At 45.2% G+C, this 21,364-nt stretch overlaps 1 protein-coding gene across 3 annotated transcripts in view; it reads right to left on the bottom strand.

Moving 5' to 3' along the window:
• Positions 1 to 19,721, bottom strand: part of PTPN2 (protein tyrosine phosphatase non-receptor type 2) — a 77,200-nt gene extending 57,479 nt beyond the window's left edge. For all 3 annotated transcript variants that reach the window (XM_047793613.1, XM_047793612.1, XM_047793614.1), the window contains exon 1: positions 19,550 to 19,721. In XM_047793613.1, coding sequence (XP_047649569.1) covers positions 19,550 to 19,711 — 162 coding nt within the window. In that variant the 5' untranslated portion in view covers positions 19,712 to 19,721. The remainder of the gene's footprint in view (positions 1 to 19,549) is intronic.
• Between the last annotated feature and the right edge of the window lie 1,643 nt (positions 19,722 to 21,364).

The raw sequence follows: 21,364 nt of genomic DNA, 5'->3' as shown, positions 1-21,364 counted from the left end.
TTAAAAGTTAGGCATCAGGCAATTTTATAAAGTAGGCATAAGTAAGTTATCCAAGTTATTTCCCTCTGTCCCAGAAGCCCTAGGACAGCTAACTTTGTAGCTCATATTTTCACTCAATGGGCCTTCCAAGATGCAAGAGTAGGGAACAGAGACCACCCTGAAGTTCAAGGACTCACACCCTCTGTGCAAAGAGCATGCAGGATGCAACATACATTGATGCAGTCATTTTGGAAAATGCAACGGGCCACACACAGAAACAAACTCATACACACCCTTACAATTGTTGCTATTGACCTTCTAATGCTACTCTCACATTTAGCAATCTTGCTGAACTCTCCAACAACTGGCAGCTGGTTCTGAAATTCTCATTACCAGCAAACAGTGATAATTCTATCTCTTCTGCATACTTCATGTTTCTCATTCATACCTCATTCTTTTTCTTACCTAACTGTACTGGCTAGGACTGCCTATTCAATTCAAATAGAATTTTTCTTCCCTGATCTTGAAAGAACTGCTTCCAAGATTTAACCACTAAGTATAATATTTGCTTATGTTTCTCTTCAATATCCTCACAATTTCTAGTTTGCTACATGTTTATCACAAATGGGTGCTGAATTTTTCTCAATGTTTTCCCTGCATTCATGATGGTAAATTTTCTCCTTTAATCTGGTAATGTGTTGAATTACAATAATAGATTTTCATTTAGCAATATGCATTTAAGGTCCCTCCACGTCTTTTCAGGGATTAATAGCTCATTTCTTTTTTGTGCTAAATAATATTCTATTTTTTGTTATGTACCACTATTATTTTATTTAAGATGTACCCATTATATTTTTAAGCTGAACTGACTTCTAATTTTCTTGTCCATTACAATTTATTCAGTTTTGGTATCAAAATCCTACCAGCCTCAAATAGTATGTTGAACAAAACAAACAAACAAAAATTATATATACATATATATTTTTTGGTCTTTTTAGGGCTATACTCGTGGCACATGGAGGTTCCCAGGCTAGGGGTCTAATCCGAGCTGTAGCCACTGGCCTACGCCAGGACCACAACAATGCCAGATCCAAGCCGTGTCTGCAACCTACACCACAGCTCATGGCAACGCCGGATCCTTAACCCACTGAGCGAGGCCAGGGATCAAACCTGCAATCCCATGGTTCCCAGTCCTATTAGTTTCTGCTGCACCACAACGGGAACTCCCTTGAACAAAAATATTACCTTTCAGTTTCAACTACTTTTACATGAAAGCGTAACGAATTATTTTAACTGGATGGAAAGAAGAAAAAGCTTCATTTCCACAAATTATAAGTAAGTTTTAAAATGTCAAATAATAAATTTTGTATGTAAAATAAAACCATTCAGGTCTAGGCTTACATCTGTTGTACAACCTCAAACAATATATGAAGAGTTGAAACACTACAAAGTACAAGTAATTTTATATTTGAAGTTAGTAACTGATATAAAGAAAAACCTTAAAATGGTACTAAAACATGTACGTTTCTGTTGACAGCTCTTCTGTATCAAGTGCAGAGAAAGCAGTTGACAAGAATAAGAAATTCCAGTCTCACGAGGCAGGTGAGGCAAGTGAGGGATGGGTGTTTCCACATGATGCTATGGAATGTACACTGCTATGATGTTCTCATGAGAACAATCCAGTAAGATCATAATAAACTTGACCCACCGATTCTACCTCCAGAAATTCACACCATATAGTCACACACCTGTGTGCAAAGACTTATGCACAAAGATGTTCACTGTACCTAACAGAGCAAAACTGTAGCAAGCTCAGTGTTCTTCAGAAGTGAAATGTGCGGTAAGTGAGGAGGTAAGACGGCTGGGCACCAGGAAAGGGACTCAAGCACTGCACACACTTGGGGGATGGGGTCTCAAAGATGTACTGTGTGGTGAAAAGGTACAAAAGATGCTGAGTGGCTCCCATCTGGGAGAGCGGCCCACTCAAACATAAACAGGCCTGAGAACATGAGACATCCCAGAAGGAATCAAAACACTAGTACCTTCTGGCGAGGAACACCAGGGGCCTAATTGTCCGGGAGGGTGAGATCTATGTAATTAAAATTCTGATTACAAAATATTTCAAACAGGAGAATACAGATAATAGGAAACCCCTGTTTCCACCAGTGAGATTAAACACTTATTAACCACTTTTGCCATATTTGTTCCAAATGTAATTTTTTTAGAAAAGTAATAAAACACATCAGATACAGCTTTTCCCCACCCTGCTCCTCTCTCGTCTTTCCAAAGTAACCCACTGTCATTTTAAACTTTTACTGGAGACCTTTTGGGTCAATTAAATTTTAAACCATGTTTTCACACATTCTTTGGTTTATAAAGTACTTTATTTTTATTTTATTTTTGTCTTTTTGCCTTTTCTAGGGCCGCTCCCCTGGCATATGGAGGGTTCCCAGGCTAGGGGTCTGATCGGAGCTGTAGCTGCCGGCCTACACCAGAACCACAGCAACACAGGATCCAAGCTGCGTCTGCAACCTACACCACAGCTCACGGCAACGCCGGATCCTTAACACACTGAGCAAGGCCAGGGATCAAACCCACAACCTCATGGTTCCTAGTCAGATTGGTTAACCACTGAGCCACGATGGGAACTCCTAAAGTACTTTAAAACAAACTTGCTAAAATACTAATGAGTCCTAGTATAACATCAGTCAATGCAAATATATACTTTTTGGAGGGTGGTATGGTTTTTTTTAGGGGTCTATACCTGCAGCATATGGAAGTCGCCGGGCCAACGATCAAATCCAAGCGCCAACGATCAAATCCAAGCTGCAGGAGTTCCCATTGTGGCTCAGTGGAAACAAACCCGACTAATATCCATGAGGATGCAGCTTTGATCCCTGGCCTCACTCAGTGGCTTAAGAATCCAGCATTGCCACGAGCTGGGGTGTAGGTCACAGACGAGGCTCAGATCCCGCACTGCTGAGCCACGACGCGAACTCCAGTTAAATTTTTTTTTTTTCTTTTTGGCCACCCCTGCAGCATGCATTAGTTCTCGGGCCAGGGACAGAACCTGAGCCACAGCAGCACCCAAGCCATAGCAGTGACACCACCAGATTCTTAACCCACTGCACTACCAAGGAACTCCTCAGTTAATTTTTAAAAAGAGAGGATTCTTACCAAGTCTATTCTCTCAAATTTCCAACATTGCAGTTATCTGTTCTCCTTTACCTTCCTTTAACTGCTGTGGGTTTAGGAAGACAAGAATTCTGATACTGTAGAAAGTGGCAGCAGAGGTATGTACTAGCTGCCTATTCTTTCTTAATAAAGGTTTCTGAATTTATTTTTATAATGAATCCAACTAAAAGCCATATTTTCCAGTCTCTCGTACAACTACAAGAGTCCTGAGACATAGCTATGGCCAAGGGGAATAAGCAGAAACCCCCAGTGGGAGTTGCAGGTGAGCTTTTATGAAAAGGCCAGGCTCAGCTGAGTACATGCTCTGATGTAGGGGAGCAGTGGGAATGCCCAGGCAGCAGCTATGCTGTGACCCCAGCAAAAGCACATTCTGAGGAAGGCCAAGCAGAAACAGAAGAGACTGTGTCATCAATGATATCACTGAGCCACAATAACTGCTCTGGACTCCTATCCCCAGAATTCTCATCTCATGAGAAAAGTAAGTCCCTATTGGTTAAGTCAGCATTGCTTGATTTTCTCTCCAGGCAGCTTAATGCAGGCCTCTAACTAATATCCACAGAACTGCCAAATTAAGAGCTGAACGTCTGGACCAGACACTGATGAGGCATCTTCAGGAATACCCAAGAGACAAAAACAAACCGCTTGTGGGACCAATAAAACACGCAGTGTTTCTCGAGGTGGAAAAGGGAAGGCAGGTGTTCAACAATCCCTAAATCTATCATATTCACCCAAATCAGCCTCTATTGATGACTGATCAGAAGACGATAAAATGCTCCCCTCCTACAGCAGACAGGACCCATACACAGTGGCCCTAAATACTACATCAAGGATGTTTCCCCTCAGCAGGAAAACCTGTTAATCTGATGATTCTCACTCTGACATAGGGCTGGGTGACTGCTGTGGGCTCCTTGTGCACCTTGTGTGCCAAGCAGCAGCACCCAACTCTACTCAGATCAGCAGCAAGAGCCCTTCTCCCAGCTTAGCTGTGAAAAGCCAAATTCTCTTCTGCCAAAGCCAGTTCTACCACAAATACACCCCACCAGCATCCAGCTGAGAACCACTGTTCTCAACAAATACTCTTTTTTTAAGCTAAACTTAAGTGGAAAGGACTTTTGGTTTAAAGAATAATTTGATCCCCCAAATTTAAACCACATCTTTCTTTCTCTTTTTGGCCACTCTGTGGCATGTGGAATTCCCAGGCCAGGGACTGAACCTGCGTCCTGGTGCTGCAGAGACGCTGCTGACCCCTTTGCGCCACAGCAGAAACACCATGTTTGGTTTTAATTTTTTTTTTTTTAATTTTCCCACTGTACAGCAAGGGGATCAAGTTATCCTTACATGTATACATTACAATTACATTTTTTCCCCCACCCTTTGTTCTGTTGCAACATGAGTATCTAGACAAAGTTCTCAATGCTACTCAGCAGGATCTCCTTGTACATCTATTCTAAGTTGTGTCTGATAACCCCAAGCTCCCGATCCCTCCCACTCCCTCCACCTCCCATCAGGCAGCCACAAGTCTTTTCTCCAAGTCTATGATTTTCTTTTCTGAGATGTTCATTTGCGCTGGATATTAGATTCCCGTTATAAGTGATATCATATGGTATTTGTCTTTCTGACTTACTTTACTTATTATGAGAGTCTCTAGTTCCATCCATGTTGCTGCAAATGGTATTATGTCATTCTTTTTTATGGCTGAGTAGTATTCCATTGTGTATATATACCACATCTTCTGAATCCAATCATCTGTCGATGGACATTTGGGTTGTTTCCATGTTCTGGCTATTGCGAATAGTGCTGCAATGAATATGCGGGTGCATGTGTCTCTTTTAAGTAGAGTTTTGTCTGGATATATGCCCAAGAGTGGGATTGCGGGGTCATATGGAAGTTCTATCTATAGATTTCTAAGGTATCTCCAAACTGTTCTCCATAGTGGCTGTACCAGTTTACATTCCCACCAACAGTGCAGGAGGGTTCCCTTTTCTCCACAACCCCTCCAGCACTTGTTATTTGTGGATTTATTAATGATGGATATTCTGACTGGTGTGAGGTGGTATCTCATGGTAGTTTTGATTTGCATTTCTCTTATAATCAACGATGTTGAGCATTTTTTTCACGTGTTTGCTGGCCATCTGTATATCTTCTTTGGAGAAATGTCTATTCAGGTCTTTTGCCCATTTTTCCATTGATTGATTGCCTTTTTTGCTGTTGGGTGTTTTAATTTTTAATGGCCGCACCTGCAGCATATGGATATTCCCAGACCAGAGACTGAATCTGAGCCACAGTTGTGACCTATACTGCACCTGCAGCAACACTGCATTCTTTAACCCACCGCACTGAGCCAGGGAACTGAACCTCACCTCCACAGCAACCCAAGCTACTGCTGTCGAATTCTCAACCTGCTGCACCACAGCAGAAAACTCCTAAACCATACTGATTTTTATATGATTTTTATCAAAAAAAAAAACTAGGAATAATTGACTCACTCATTACTTCTTAGGGGCAATGATCCAAAATGTAGGTAACTCCCCTCTTAAAATGTTTTTCATGGAGTTACTTATAACATTTGAAAGGCTAGAAATAACCTAAATGTCCTCTGACAGGCAAAGAATTAGTTGGCTAAACCATGATACACCCAAATAAAGACTGTGTAGCCATTTAAAAGAGAGGCGCTCATGACAGCAATAGTATAAACCCATACAGTTTCTTAGAATCACACTATGTATGAACAAAGGCATTAAAAAACCAGTATGTGGAACTGAGCTGCTGTTGGGAGCAAAATTCATTTAGTTCCTTAGCTGTATTTGAAATTTATAGACATGTGTGAGTTAACTGCATTGCCCATCTTTTCCAAAGGATCTGATACAAATCTGATTTGTACTTCCCTAAACATAATTTATCTTTTTTTTTTTTTGTCTTTTGTCTTCTCAGGGCCGCACCTGTGGCATATGAAGGTTCCCTGGCTAGGGGTTGAATCGGAGCTGTAGCCACCAGCCTATGCCACAGCCACAGCCATGCCAGATCCAAGCCACACCTGCGACTCGCACCACAGCTCTGGCAATGCCTGATCCTTAACCCATTGAGGGGAGGCCAGGGATCGAACTGGCAATCTCATGGTCACTAATCGGATTCATTTCCGCTACGCCACAACGGGAACTCCAAAAGATAATCTATCTTATTTTCTCTTTACCCTAAATACTTAGAAAACTCAGACACACTCAGGTTTTCATGCTTTTTGGTTCATTTGTTTGCCTTTGGGGGGGGGGGGCCTGCGCCCATGCCATATAAAAATTTGAGGTTAGGGATTGTACCTATGCCACAGCTGCGACCTTAGCTGCTACAGTGACAACACCAGATCCTTAACCCACTGTGCCACCAGGGAACTCCCTTTAAATATATTCTTGGTGGAGACTTTGATCTTGAAATTCAAGGCTTTCTTCACTCAGAGATGTTTTTCCAGGGAGTTCCCATCATGGCTCAGGGGTTAACAAACCCAGCTAGCATCCATGAGGATGCAGGTTCGACCCTTGGCCTTGTTCAGTGGGTTAAGGATCTGGCGTTGTCGTGAGCTGTAGTGCAGGTCGAAGACACAGCTTGGATCCCATGTTGCTGTGACTGTGGTGTAGGCCAGCAGCTACAGCTCCAATTTGACCCCTAAGCCTGGGAATTTCCATATGCCACAGGTGCAGCCCTAAAAAGTGAGGAAAAAAAAAAGAGAGAGAGAGAGAGAGAGAAATGTTCTTCCAGATTTCCTGTCATGGCTCAGCGATAATGCCCTACTAGTATCTCCAAGGATGCAGGTTTGATCCCTGGCCTCGCTCAGTGGGTTAAGGATCCAGTGTTGCCGTAAGCTGCGGTGTAAGTCACAGATGCGGCTCAGATCTGGCATTGCTGTGGCTGTAGTGTAGGCCGGCAGCTGCAGCTCCAATTTGACCCCTAGCCTGGGAACTTCCATATGCTGAAGGTGGGACCCTAAAAAGACGAAAAAAAAAGAGAGAGAGAGAGAGAGAGAAATGTTCTTCCACTGTCTCTTTGGTTACTCTTTCATCTCAGTCTCCTCTGATCTTTTTCAGGAACTCGTGTCACAGATTTGAGACCTTCCTGTGTTTTAAACGCTCTCTCTGAATATTCATTTTAAAAATCTTTTCCTGGGAGTTCCCATTGTGGTTCAGGTTAAGAACCTGACTAGTATCCATAAGGATGCGGGTTTGATCCCTGGCCTTACTCAGGAGGTGAAGGATCCAGTACTGCCACAAGCTTTGGCATAGGTCGAAGCTGTAGCTCTGATGTAAACCTTAGCTCAGGAACTTCCATGTGCAATGGGTCTGGCTGTAAAAAAGAAAGTGCCAGAGGAAAAACACGCTCACAATTTGAGGTAAACGAGGAAGAGGATTTGTTTTCCCTGAGGGCGTGGCCAGCACAGTGTAAGAACACACCTGAAGCAAGCAGATGCCACGTCAACAAGGGGGGAAGGATGGGTCCAAGCAGAAAAAGCAGCTGTGCACAGTCACAGGGATGTGAGTATACGTAACAAAGAAAGGAATGAAAAGAGAAAAAACTGACATTTTGCAAGAAGTATAAGCAAAACAAGACTTGCGATGAACAAGAGAGGGAAACGCCAGAAATGAGGATGAACAGGTAGAGAGAGATTTCTGTTCATGGTCCATTCACCCACACATAGACAGGGACTCTGCAGCTATTAAGATGGTGACGCAAATGAAGGGGAGGGGGGAAGGAGAGAGTAGGCATTCTACAAACCAGATGATAAAAGCAGGCAGTTATTTAAGAAAAAAATCTAAGTGTTCAGGAACAAGACAAGGATTCTCACTTTCATCACTGCTATTCAACACAGTACTGGAAGTTCTGGCCAGAACACTTAAGCAAAAAAAAAGAAAAAAAACGCTAACAGGCATCCAAGTTGGAAAGAAAGTTGTTAAACTGTCTCTATTCACAAATGTGATCTTGTATGTAGAAAACCCTAAAAAAATCCACAAAAAATTACTAGAGTTAATAAATAAATTCAGCAAAGTTGCAAAACACAAAATCAACACACAAAAATCAGTTGTGTCTCTACCTGCTAATAATGAACAATCCCCCAAAAAATGAAATTAAGAAAATAATCCCACTTACAGTAGAATCAAAATTCTACTAAGAAAAAGCCTGGAGTTCCCATAGTGGCTCAGCAGAAACAAATCGGACTAGCATTCATGAGGACGCAGGTTCAATCCCTGGCCTCAATCAATGGGTTAAGGATCCGACGCTGCCCTGAGTTGTGGTGTAGGTTGCAGATGTGTCTTGGATGGCATTGCTGTGGCTGTGTAGGAGGCCAGTGGTTACAGCTCTGATTGTCTGATTGGACCCCTAGCCTGGGAACATCCATACGCCATGGGTGGGGCCCTAAAAAGACAAAACAAAACAAAAAAGCTTAACCAAAGAAGGTGAAAGACTTGTACTCTAAAAACTACAAAACATTGCTGAAAGGCGTTAAAGACAACCTAAATAAACAGAGCTGCCCTGTGCTCATGGACTGGAAGACTTAACATTAAGATGACAAAACTTAATATTTCAGTGATTTACTGATTCAATGTAATCCTTATCAAGATTCCAAGGGCGTTTATAGAAACAGGAAAAAATCACCCCAAAATTCATATGAAAAGTCAAAGAATGCTGAAAAGCCAAACAATACTGAAAATGAATAACAAAGTTGGAGTACTCACACTTCCCCATTACAAAACCTACAACGCTACAGTACTCAAATCTGAGTGGTGTGGCACAACAGGGGGCCAAGACTACCCAATGTAGAAAGAACAGTCTTTTCAACAAAAGGTGTTGGGAAAACTGGACATCCACATGCAAAAGAACACAGCTGGACTTCTACCATGTACAACACATAAAAGTTACTAAAAATGCATCAGAGACCTAAGTATGAGAGCTAAAAAACTACAAGAAATTCTCAGAAGAAAACATAGGAAGTGAAAATCTTTACATTTTTGGGAGTTCCCATGATGGATCAGCAGTAATGAACCCAACCAGTATTTATGAGGATACAGGTTCGATCCCTGCCATCACTCAGTGGGTTGGGAATCTGGCATTGTTGTGCCTGTGGTGTAGGCCAGAAGCTGAAGCTCTGATTTGACACCTAGCCTGGGAACTTCCATATGCTGTGGGTGCTGCCCTGAAACAAACAAACAAAAATCTTCACAATTTTGAATTTGGCAATGGTTTCTTAAATTACAACACCAAAAGCACAGGCAACAAAAGAAAATAAACTGGACTTCATCAAAATTAAAAACTTGTGGGAGTTCCTGTTGTGGCAAAGCAGAAAGGAGTCTGACTAGTTTCCATGAGGATGTGAGTTCAATCCCTGGCCTCGATCCTGTGTTGCCATGAGCTGTGGTGTGGGTTGTGGATGTGGCTTGGATCCCGTTGCTGTGGCTGTAGCTGTAGCTCCAATTCCAACCCTAGCCTGGGAACTTCCATATGCCGTGGGTGTGGCCCTTAAAAAAATTTTTTTAAAACTTGTATCCATCAAAAGACACTATCTAAAAAGTGAAAAGCCATGGATTGTGAGAAAATATTTGTGTATCATACATCTGATGAGATATTTATAACCAGAATACATAAAGAACTTACAATCCGGGAGTTCCCGTCGTGGTGCAGTGGTTAACGAATCCAACTAGGAACCATGAGGTTGCGGGTTTGGTCCCTGCCCTTGCTCAGTGGGTTAACGATCTGGCGTTGCCGTGAGCTGTGGTGTAGGTTGCAGACGCGGCTCGGATCCCGTGTTGCTGTGGCTCTGGTGTAGGCCGGTGGCTACAGCTCCGATTCAACCCCTAGTCTGGGAACCTCCATATGCCGAGGGAGCGGCCCAAGAAATAGCAAAAAGACAAAAAAAAAAAAAAGAACTTATAATCCAACAATGAAAGGACAATTTAAAAATAGTCAAAGGCTCAGAGATCCCATCGTGGCTCAGTGGTTAACGAATCTGACTAGGAACCACGAGGTTGTGGGTTCGATCTGTGGCCTTGCTCCGTGGGTTAAGGATCCAGCGTTGCCGTGAGCTGTGGTGTAGGTTGCAGACGCAGCTCGGATCTGGCATTGCTGTGGCTGTGGTGTAGGCCAGCAGCTACAGCTCTGATTCGACCCCTAGCCTGGAAACCTCCATATGCCGCGGGTGCAGCCCTAGAAAAGACAAAAAAAAAAAAAAAAAAGTCAAAGGCTCTAGAATGGCCAAAATCGTAAGCCCTGACAACACCAACAATTAGGATGCAGAGCAAGAGAAGCTCTCATTCACTGCTGGTAGGTACACAGATGGTTCAGCCATTTGGGAGGAAACTTCAGCTCTTTCTTACAAAACTGCATTTTTTTTTTTTTTTTTTTTTGCCACACCTTCGCAGCATGCAAAGTTCCAGGACCAGAGATTGAATGCTCGCCACAACAGTGACAACACCGAATCCTTAATCCACTGAGCCACCAGGGAACACCTGCTCTTTGGATTTACCCACAGGAGTTGAAAATCATGTCCATATAAAAACATGCACACAGATGCTTCTATAAGCTTTAGGCGTAACTGCCAAAACTAGGAAGTCCTTCGGAGAGTGGACGGATACATAAACTGAAACACGGAGACAAAGGAATACTAATCAGTGTGAAAAAGAAATGAGCTATCAACCCACGAAAAGACTGGAAAAACTAAATGCATTTTACTAAGTGAAAGAAGCCAATGTGAAAGGCTGCCCACTGTTTAATTCCAACTCTGTAACAATCTGGAAAAGGCAAAACTGTGAAAAAGATCAGTGGTTGTCAGGGGCTGGTGGAGAGGAAGGATGATGAGGAGCACAGATGATTTGTGAAAACACTCTGCATGATGCCTTAATGAGGGATACACATCATACAACACATTGGTCCTAACTCAGGGAGTGTGCAACACCAAGTGTGAACCTTAATGTAAACTATGGATTTCGGTGATTATGTGTCATAATATGGATTTCGGTGATTATTACAGTTCATGGACTGTAACAAATGCACCACCCAGTGTAGGTGTAGATAACAGCGGAGGTTGTACATATGTAGAGGCAGAAGGTATATGAGAAATCTGTCTTCCTCACAATTCTGCTGTGAAACTGAAACTGCTCTAAAAAAAAGTAAACTCTTGGGGTTCCCTGGTGGCCTAGTAGGTTAAGGATCTGGCATTGTCACTGCTATGGTGCGGGTTTGATCACTGGCCCAGAAACTTCCACATGCAATGGGTGCAGCCAAAAAAAATTCTTTTAATTAAGAAAAAAATTTTTAAGAAAAATAAGGAGCTTCTGGAGTTCCCATCGTGGTGCAGCAGAAACAAATCTGACTAGGAACCATGAGGAAGCGGGTTCAATCCCTGGCCTCACTCAGTGGGTTAAGGATCCGGCATTGCGTTAGCTGTGGTGTAGGTTGAAGACGTGGCTCGGATCCTGCGTTGCTGTGGCTGTGGCTTAGGCCGGCAGCTGTAGCTCCAATTGGATCCCTAGCTTGGGAATCTTCATATGCCAGGGGTGCGGCCATAAAAAGAAAAAAAGGAAAATAATAATAATAATAATAATAAATAAGGAGCTCCTGTCATGGCTCAGTATCCATGAGGACGTGGGCTCAATCCCTGGCCTTGCTCAGCGAGTTAAGGATCCCGTGTTGCCATGAGCTGTGGTAAAGGTCACAAACACAGCTCAGATCCCACAGCATTGCTATGGCTGTGGTGTAGGCCAGCAGCTGTAGCTGATTGGACCCCTAGCCTGGGAACCTCCATATGCCATGAGTGCAGCCCTAAAAAGCAAAGAATAAATAAATAAAAATTTAAAAATAAAATAAAAAGGCAAAAGACTTAAATAGCCATTTCTCCAAAGACACACAAATGGTTAATACGCACATTAAAAAAGATGCTCAACGTCCTTAGTCATTAGGGAAATGCAAACTAAACCACAATGACATACCTACCTGGCAAGACCATCAATTTAAAAATGGAAAATAACAAGTGTTAGTGAGGATGTGAAGAAATCAGAATTCCCAAACACTGCTGGTGGGAATGTAAAATGTTGCAGCCACTGTGGAAAATAGTCTAGCAGTTCCTCAAAGACTCAACACAGAACTATATTATCCAGCACCTTCACTTCTGGGTCCAAACCAAAAGAATTAAAAACAGGAACGTCAACAGATATTTGCATGCCAATGTTCACAGGAGCATTATTCACAATAGCCAAAAGGCGGAAACAATCCAATGTCCCTTAAGTGATAAACAAAATATTAGCCATAAAAAGGAATGCGTGATGTGCACCCTGACATGGTTCAACCTTACCAACATTATGGTAAGTGAAATAATCCAGACACAAAGAGACAAATATTGTATGAATCCACTTGTATGAGGTACCTAGAGTAAGCAAATTCACAGAGCTAGAAAGTGGAGTAGAGGTTACCAGGATTGGGGGAGGAGGGGAGACAGCTTAATGGGGACAGAGTTCCTCTCTGGGGAGCAGAAAGGGTTTTGCAAATAGTGTGAAGGTTGCACAACAGTGTAAATGGAAGGACACTGGATTGTGTACTGAAAAATGGTTAGAATGGCACACTGTTAATATATTTTATCACAGAAACAATTTTATTGGATGTCTACCCCATTCCCAATACCAAAATTAAGTCCTGATTAAGCAATGATTTAAACTTAAAAGAAATAAGAACTCCATATAGGGCACAGTGGGTTAAGAATCTGGGGATGAAAAAAAAAAAAAAAAAAAAAAGGAGTTCCCGTCGTGGCGCAGTGGTTAACGAATCCGACTAGGAACCATGAGGTTGCAGGTTCGGTCCCTGCCCTTGCTCAGTGGGTTAACGATCCGGCGTTGCCGTGAGCTGTGGTGTAGGTTGCAGATGAGGCTCGGATCCCGCATTGCTGTGGCTCTGGCGTAGGCCGGTGGCTACAGCTCCAATTAGACCCCTAGCCTGGGAACCTCCATATGCCGCAGGAGCGGCCCAAGAAATAGCAACAGCAACAACAACAACAACTACAACAACAAAAGACAAAAAGACAAAAAAAAAAAAAGAATCTGGGGATGCTGCAGAGGTACAGGTTCAATACCCCGCCCTGCACAGTGAGTTAAAGGATCCAGCACTGCCACAACTGTAGCATAGGTCAGGTTCAATCTCTGGCACAGGAACTTCCATACACCAAGGGTGTGGCCATAAAAAAATAAATACTAAAATAAACGTAAAAGAAATAAAACCATAAGCCTGCATTGAGGAGTTCCCGTTGTGGCTCAGTGGTTATAAACCCAGCTAGTACACATGAGAATATGGGTTGGATCCCGGATCTCACTCAGTGGGTTAAGGACTTGGTGTTTCCATGAGCAGACACAGCTCAAACCCCACGGGCGTGGCACAGGCCAGCAGCTACAGCTCCAATTTGACCTTAGCCTAAGAACTTCCATATGCCACAGGTTCAGCCCTAAAAAGCAAAAAAATAAATAAATAAAACTGCATTGAAAACCACTGGAGAAAATATTTTGTAATCATAGAATATAGAAGGCCTCTCTGAGCTATGGCACAAAAATCTAGAAAAGGCTGATAAATCTGATTTCATAAATATTTAAATTTTCTACATGAAAAAATACCATAAACAAAAGATAATCGATATATTTAAAACTACTTGCAATATACAACAAAGGCTTAATTTCCTTAATATGTAAAGAGCTCTTACATATCAGAAAGGGAAAGGAAATACAAAAGGCTTTTAAAATAAAAACTGTTGGGAGTTTCCATTGTGGCTTAGTGGTAATGAACCAACTAGCATTCATGAGGATGCAGGTTCAATCCCTGACCTCACTCAGTGGGTTAAGGATCCAGCATTGCTGTGGTCATAGCGTAGGCCAGCAACTACAGCTCTGATTCGAGCCCTAGCCTAGGAACTTGCATCTGCTGCAGGTACGGCCCTAAAAAAGAGCAGCATTCTTTTCTTTAGTGGATACTAACTAAACATCTAACAAGTCACAGGCCCATAGGCAGACAATGGGGAAACAAGGAAATGAAGCAACACTCAAGGAGCTAGGCAGACAAGCGGATATCCACAAAGTAATGTGACAAAGTAACGTGACACGTACACTATATAAAAGACAGAGGGCTCAGAAATCCCAGAAGGAGCACATAACTGCCTAAGATGAGAGTCTGGTCTTTTTTTTTGGGGGGGGCACGCCCACAGCATATGGAGGTTCCCAGGCTAGGGGGTCAAATTGGAGCTGTAGCTGCTGGCCTACACCACAGCCACAGCAACGCCAGATCTAAGCCACATGTGTGCGACCAACACCACAGCTCACGGCAATGAGAGATCCTTAACCCACCAAGCAAGGCCAGGGATCAAACCCGCAACCTTATGGTTCCTAGTCGGATTCATTTCCACTATGCCACGACAGGAACTCCAAGAGTCTGATCCTGAAGCTGTTTCCCAGATAAGGCAGCACAAGGGATTCCAACATTCGCAAAGACTCCAAGGTGTGACAGAGCAGGTGACTTTCAAGGAAATTCAAGGCATTTAACACAGTGAGCACTGAGCACCAAACTTAAAGGCTGGCAGGAACAGGTGCAGCAGACACTTGAAGGGAAGTGTTTTAGAGTAAGATGGCTGTGACTTATCCTCTGAACTGATACCCACTGTAAACACTAGAAGAATAGAGCTCACCTGACATTTCTAAAAATTAGCTTACAAATGCTAAGAACTCTGACAATATTTACAACTACAAATTTCTAATAAAGAAAAATGACTCAGGAGTTACCGTTGTGGCTCAGCAGGTTACAAACTCAACTACTATCCATGAGGATGCAGGTTCAATCCCTGGTCTTGCTCAGTGGGTTAGGGATCTGACGATGCCATGAGCTCTGGTATACGTTGTAGACATGGCTCAGATCCTGCATTGCTGTGGCTGTGGTGTAGGCTGGCAGCTGTAGCTCTGATTCAACCCCTAGCTCAGGAACTTCCATATGCTGCAGGTGTGGCCCTAAAAAAGCAAAAACAGAAAAATTACTAGTCAGTTAAAAGTTCCACAAACTCTGATTAATGAACAAAATTCTGAGCTACCCCTTACTAGAAACATAACTCCATGACTTAGCTTTTGCCATTTCCTTAGTTTTACTCTCCTCCCCAAGACTCAAAAAACTCCATTCCTATCCTCTGCCCTTTTACCACCCCAGCCTGATTCAGACAGCAATCAGCTGACAAAGGAAAGGCCAGAAGGATCAGGAACATTTCTCAGGAAGCCAGAAGTAACCTCAGGCTACATGAATGTTAGCAGTTTGTAGCTCAGAGCAATGAGACTTCTGCAGCTCAGCCCTCTGTGCCTTTCAAGGCAGCTCCGGCACCGGTGCCCCACCCCACCTGCTCCTGCTTTCCAAGGTTCCTGCTCCAATAGTCACCTACTACCCCTCACCTTCCAACCTCTTTCTTTAGCCCCCCCACCCCCACCCCACCCAATCACGTGAACACGTCAAGTTGCCAGTCTGTGGTGGGAAGTAACCACTCGGCTAACATTTATCAAGTGCCCCTGAGGGGCCTGAACCTGCCTGCTTGCAGCCTGATGAGATGGTGAAAAGATAACTTCCAACTCAGATATCCATTCCCAGAAACCTCCTATTTCGAAAGCTATGTTATAAACCTAACTGTTGGGGGGTGGAGGGGGAGGCGGGTAAGGGGCCAGAGTATTTCAGACTCAAAATAATAACAATCACTTTTCCTGCAATATATTTTCCCTGCATACCTCTGAGTGACAGGATATGAAGCATAAGTTCTCAATATTCAGCAAGCACAGTTTGCATTTATACTGAGCTTCTGCTCCAGAGCTAAGCCTTTCCTTCCCTAGACAACTCTGTATTTCCAAAACAGCACTACTCCTCTCCCACATTATCACCAATACACCCACTGCTGTGATCTACAAAGCAGAAAACCCCCCAAACACCCTTTCTCTACTCAACAATAGCGGCTTGCCTCACACCATCTGTGGTCCCAAAATTCACGAGCATCACGTCCAAGTCCTGGCATCGAAAGGGGAAGCCAAGGCTTCAGTGAAGTGTGTGCCAGGGAGGCTGGGAGGCCCGAGGAAGTGAGACCCTGAGGGATGAGTAGGAGGCAGGCACATACAGGGGGCAAGAGGAGGCGGAGAACTGCCCTCTGGCAAAGAGAACTCCCTCTACAAAGACCTGAAGGAAGGCCAGACAGCAAGAGAACTCAATTGAAAGGAAGAAGAAAGTCACATGGAGAGATAGGACATGTGAGCCGGCAGGGGTCTGAATTCTATATTGTGAGCAACAGAAACACCAAAGGTTTTAGGCAGGGGAGTCACACATTCATGCTTCACTGCAGCCACCACAGGCCACCCTATCATGCATGTGACTTGGCTCTCTTTGAGGTATCTGTTGATCTTTTAGCCATTGATGCACTGGACCCTTTTGGTTTCGACCACATTGGTCCCCTTGCAGCATGTGCCTGCTGATGACCATCAGCTCCTCCACACCCACCATCGATTTTTCTCCCTACTTCTAAGGCAATTTCTCTCCAGCCTCTCTTCTTGAAAGCTCCTCTTTCTCTACCTATGCCCTGAAATGTTCCTGTCTGACAAGATTCTGTCCTTGGCCTTAAGCATCTCCAAACCCTCAATTTTCCCTAGGTGGCCTCATCCACGTCTGGAACTTCATATACCACCTGTGTGCTCGTAATTCCCAAAGTCATGTTCACAGCTCAGACCTCTCCTCAACTCCAAATTTATGTATTAAACTATTCCTATTTTGATGTTTTATAGGAATCAAACGGTACTGAACAGCTTCAAAGCCAAACACATCCCTCACCTCATTGTTTCAAACCTGTCTCCCCATCCTTCTTCCAGCCACGCCTCCGCTCAGGAGCTCAAGGCTTCCCGGGTACCTGCCTACAGCTAGACCCACCCACCCTGCCGGCAACATGATCTTGCTAAAAAAATGTAAAGAGAACATGACTAAGGTACTTCTAAGCTTAAAAGTCCATGGTGAGTCTTCTTGACCAGCACCAATTCCTCAATCCCACCTCCAAGGGCCCGTAGGCTCTGCCTTACTGTCTGGTCCGGTCTTTGAGGCACCTCAGCCTCACACTGCAGGCCTCCCCAGGTTCAAGCGTTGACAGTTCTCTTGGCACTGTTTGCTCTGTGCCTCTGCACATGTTTCCTCCTCCTCTGAACATGAACCCCTTCCCCAGGCTGATCTGTCCTTAGGGAAGGCCCTCCCCCTGCAAGAAGCTGCAGCAGGACTCCCAGGTCATGGGGGACACAAAGCACCCTGTGCTTAATAACTTAACTAGCTTACCTAGTTACCACTCCCCAGTCTGCTGGATCCAGGAGAGCAGGGACTCAACTGGCATTGGCACACGGTGAGGGTGTGATAAGTGATGAATGGAAAGATGGAATTGCAGTGAGGCCCTCATGAGAACAGAACAAGTCTGAGAAGGTGAGGGCCTCAAAGCAAGAATTTGGTCAGGGTGCTCTGTGCTGAATCTCCAAGGCTGTGAGCAGGGTGCTCAGCAAACATCTACAGAATGGCTGAACTTAGAGTCCAAGGAAAACACTTAAGAGTCTAAATTCTTCCTGGACTTGCTTTCCATTTCTTTCTTGGTTTGTGGCCTATTTTTAACATAATACCAGTGTCTGCAGGATTTGTACCGAGCAAACTAATGTGCTTGCTCTTCCATTAGGAAATAAAAAATAACAGCACTGACCAACCCACTATATGAGTCCTAGGTACATGCCCACAGAAGGGTTTCCTTGAAAATGCATGTGAAGGAGTTCCCATCAGGACTCAGTGGTTAACAAACCCGACTGGCATCCATGAGAACTGGGGTTCAATCACTAGCCTTGCTCGGTGGGTTAAGGATCTGGCGTTCCAGTGAGCTGTGGTTTAGATCACAAACATGGCTCAGATCCAGTGTGGCTGTGGCTCTGACATATGCTGGCAGCTACAGCTCCATTCGACCCCTAGCCTGGGAACCTCCATATGCCGCGGGTGTGGCCCTAAAAGACAAAAAGAAAGAAAATGTATGTGAAAATTTCAGTTGATATATATGCATTTTTCTTGTGAGATAGATTACAGTTTTCATTAAATATTCAGGGATATTAATGATTAAGAAAAAAAATCAGACAGCTTGGGAGTTCCTGCTGTGGTGAAATGGGTTAAGGATCCCAAGCTGCTGCAGCTATGACACAGGTCCCAGCTCCCACTGGGCGCAGATTCGATTCCTGGTCCAGGAACTTCCATATGCCCAGGGGGCGGCCAAAAGAAAAAGAAAGAAAGAAAAAAGTCAAACTGCTTAATCAAAAATGTTAGCTGAATAAAGCTGCAACAGGCAGCTTTCTCTCTTCAAACATGAATTCTAATAAACCACTAACAATTTGGGGACAGGAGCCTCGGCTAAAACAAACAGAACTGCACAAGACATAGCTGGAAGGCTCTCACATAAAGCTTCCTACGAGAATTTGCATTTAAAACTTTCTATAGCTGGAAAAGTCCTTAAAGTTAATACCCAATTCTCCACACTCTAACCACGTGAATCAGGGTATTTATTACACTTCCTGCTAAAGTGTTCAAGAAGAAAACGTTACATCTCGAACACAAGAGAAACTGTCATCTAATTAAATGGGAAGGGGAAAAGTCCGGAATCACTGTGGTTTACAGGAAAGCCTTAATTCTGACGTTTCACTGTGCAGAGCGACCGCGGGAGCAGCATTAACTCACCAACCACTCAGTACGATCTTGGAAACAACGTGCTAATGATTAAACGGTGGAGAACAGACAACCGAGTCATTTTAAAAGAGCTTAACTCAAGTACCCTTGGAAGTGAAATGCTCCGCAGGTGGCCTGAGAAGCCAACATAGAGCTCGTTCCCTCGCGGAAAGGACTGTAACCCAGGAGGGCCTGGGGAAACAAGCGCCCGGGCGGGGAACCCCTCACGTCGCGCGGAAGTCGGGATGGGGTACGGGGCGACCATTCTCGGCACCCCCCTACCTCCCCGAGCTCCTCCCAGAACGCCGAGACCAACCGGGCGCGCCGCAACGCCCCTCCCCGCGAACCCCCGCCCCTGTCACCCCGAACCCCGTCACCCCGAGCCCCGTCACCTCGGGCCCCGCCGCATCCCCGCCCACGCCCGCCACCGGCACCGCCCCCCGGAGACGACTGCGCCTGCGCGCACGCCGGTACCCTGCTGCCCAGGCCCAGGCGGCGCACGCGCGTCCTGACGCGGCCCGCGCGCGGCCACTTCCGCCCCAGCGGGAGGCGGGGGAGGCGGCGGGCGCTGGCGGGCGCGAGCCGGGTCCTCGGAGGGGGCAGGCGGCGGCTGCGTGAGCCCTCCACTCACCAGGTATAGCTGCTGCCAGCGATTCTGAGCGTCCAACTCCTCAAACTCCCGCTCGATGGCGGCCGACATGGCGGCGGGAGGGAGCTGGCGCGAGGGAGCCTGCGCCGGCGGAGAGGTTCGGGCCCCGCACGATCCGGGCAGCGCGCTGCCGCTGCCGCGCATGCGCGCTCCACGCCCGCCCCGCCCCCTCGCAGACCGGGGCGCGGGGAAAGTACCTGGTGCGTGACGTCAGCGCGCTGCTTGCGCCACGCGGGGCGGGGCACTGGGGGAGGCGTGGTCCTGACGGCGCCCAGGTGGAGGGGGCGGGGCCGGGAGGAACCCCGGATATGCAAGCGAAGGACGCGGAAGGCGAGCTGCCAGGGTTCTGGGCCGCGTCGCCTGGCGAGGGTCCTGGGGAGACCTGTTTCCTCCTTGCCGTCCCATGTCTTTTTCCCTGTTAGTCTTAATTTTTAGAACACCGTTGCTTGAACTGATTTTGGGGGGAGGGGTTTATGCTTTTTAGGGCCTCACGTGCAGCATATGGAAGTTCCCAGGCCAGGGGTACAGTCAGAGCGCTGCTGCCAGCCACAACCAGGTCCAAGCTGCCTCTTCCACCTACACCACAGCTCATGGCAACTCCGGGTCCTTTACCCACTGAGGAAGGCCGGGGATCAAACCAGCATCCTCATGGGTACTAGTCCGAGTCTTCACTGCTGAGCCAGAACAGAAACTGCTGAACTTCATTTATTTATTTGTCTTTTTAGTGCCACTTCCTCTGCATATGGAGGTTTCCAAGCTAGGGTTTGAATTGGAGCTGTAGCTGCTGGCCTACACCACAGCCACAGCAATGCAGGATCCAAGCTGCATCTGTGGCCTATACCACAGCTCATGGCAATGCCGGATCCCTAACCCACTGAGCAAGGCCAGGGATGAAACCTGAGTCCTAATGAATACTAGTTGGGTTCATTTCCACTGAGCGACAATGGGAACTCCCTGAACTTTAAATGTTATCTAGGTCAGTTTAGACCCGTGTCCCACTTTCTCCTCTAGGAGGAAATAAACCAGACCTGAGGCCAGCTTCTGCGCAGCCTCGGGTTTTGTGCCAAATAAACCGCTATAGCAGAAGAGGTAACCTCTTCTGGAGGTTGGAGACTACACTTGTAAATGTTCCACAACTGAAAAACTAGTGTTACCTCTGAAAAGGACAAATCATCTTTTACCAAACAAACTGCTGATGATGGAAATCATCTCACTTTATGTTAAGATAATCCATTGTCGGGAAGCTCACATGCTTAGAACATCTTATATCACCTTCAGTTAGTAATGTGAAGGGTTAGAAGAACTTTAGCTGTGCATCCAATAAATAAAAGTTAAATTTAACCAAAGTTCCCATCGTGGTTCAGTGGGTTAAGAACCAAACTAGTATCCTTGATGTTGTGGGTTCATCCCTGGCCTTGCTCAGTGGGTTAAGGACCCCACATTGCTGTGAGCTGTGGTGTAGGTCGCAGATGTGGCTCAGATCTGCTGTGGCTGTGGCGTAGACCAGCAGCTGCAGCTCCGATTCAATCTGTAGCTTGGGAACTTCCATATGCTGCAGATGCATCCCTAAAAAAAAAAGTTAAATTTTAATTAAAGTGAAATGATAGAGTCCTCTGAGCTCTTTCTCAGCGAGGTCTGGGTTTTGGAGTTCCCAGTTTCTCTCTGCATTGTCGAATTTCATTAGGAGTCCCCGAATCTCAGTATCTGAGTATTTACAGTTTAAATCAGGTTCATCATCTTCTGCCATCCCCCAAGTGACATCTGGCCCACCTTCAGCAAAAATCCTACTAGATCAGC

The sequence above is a fragment of the Phacochoerus africanus genome, chromosome 8, assembly GCF_016906955.1.
Source record: "Phacochoerus africanus isolate WHEZ1 chromosome 8, ROS_Pafr_v1, whole genome shotgun sequence".
Classification (NCBI taxonomy): Eukaryota; Metazoa; Chordata; class Mammalia; order Artiodactyla; family Suidae; genus Phacochoerus; species Phacochoerus africanus.
Note: the sequence above shows the minus strand (reverse complement) of the source record. Positions and strands in the feature narration are given on the sequence as shown.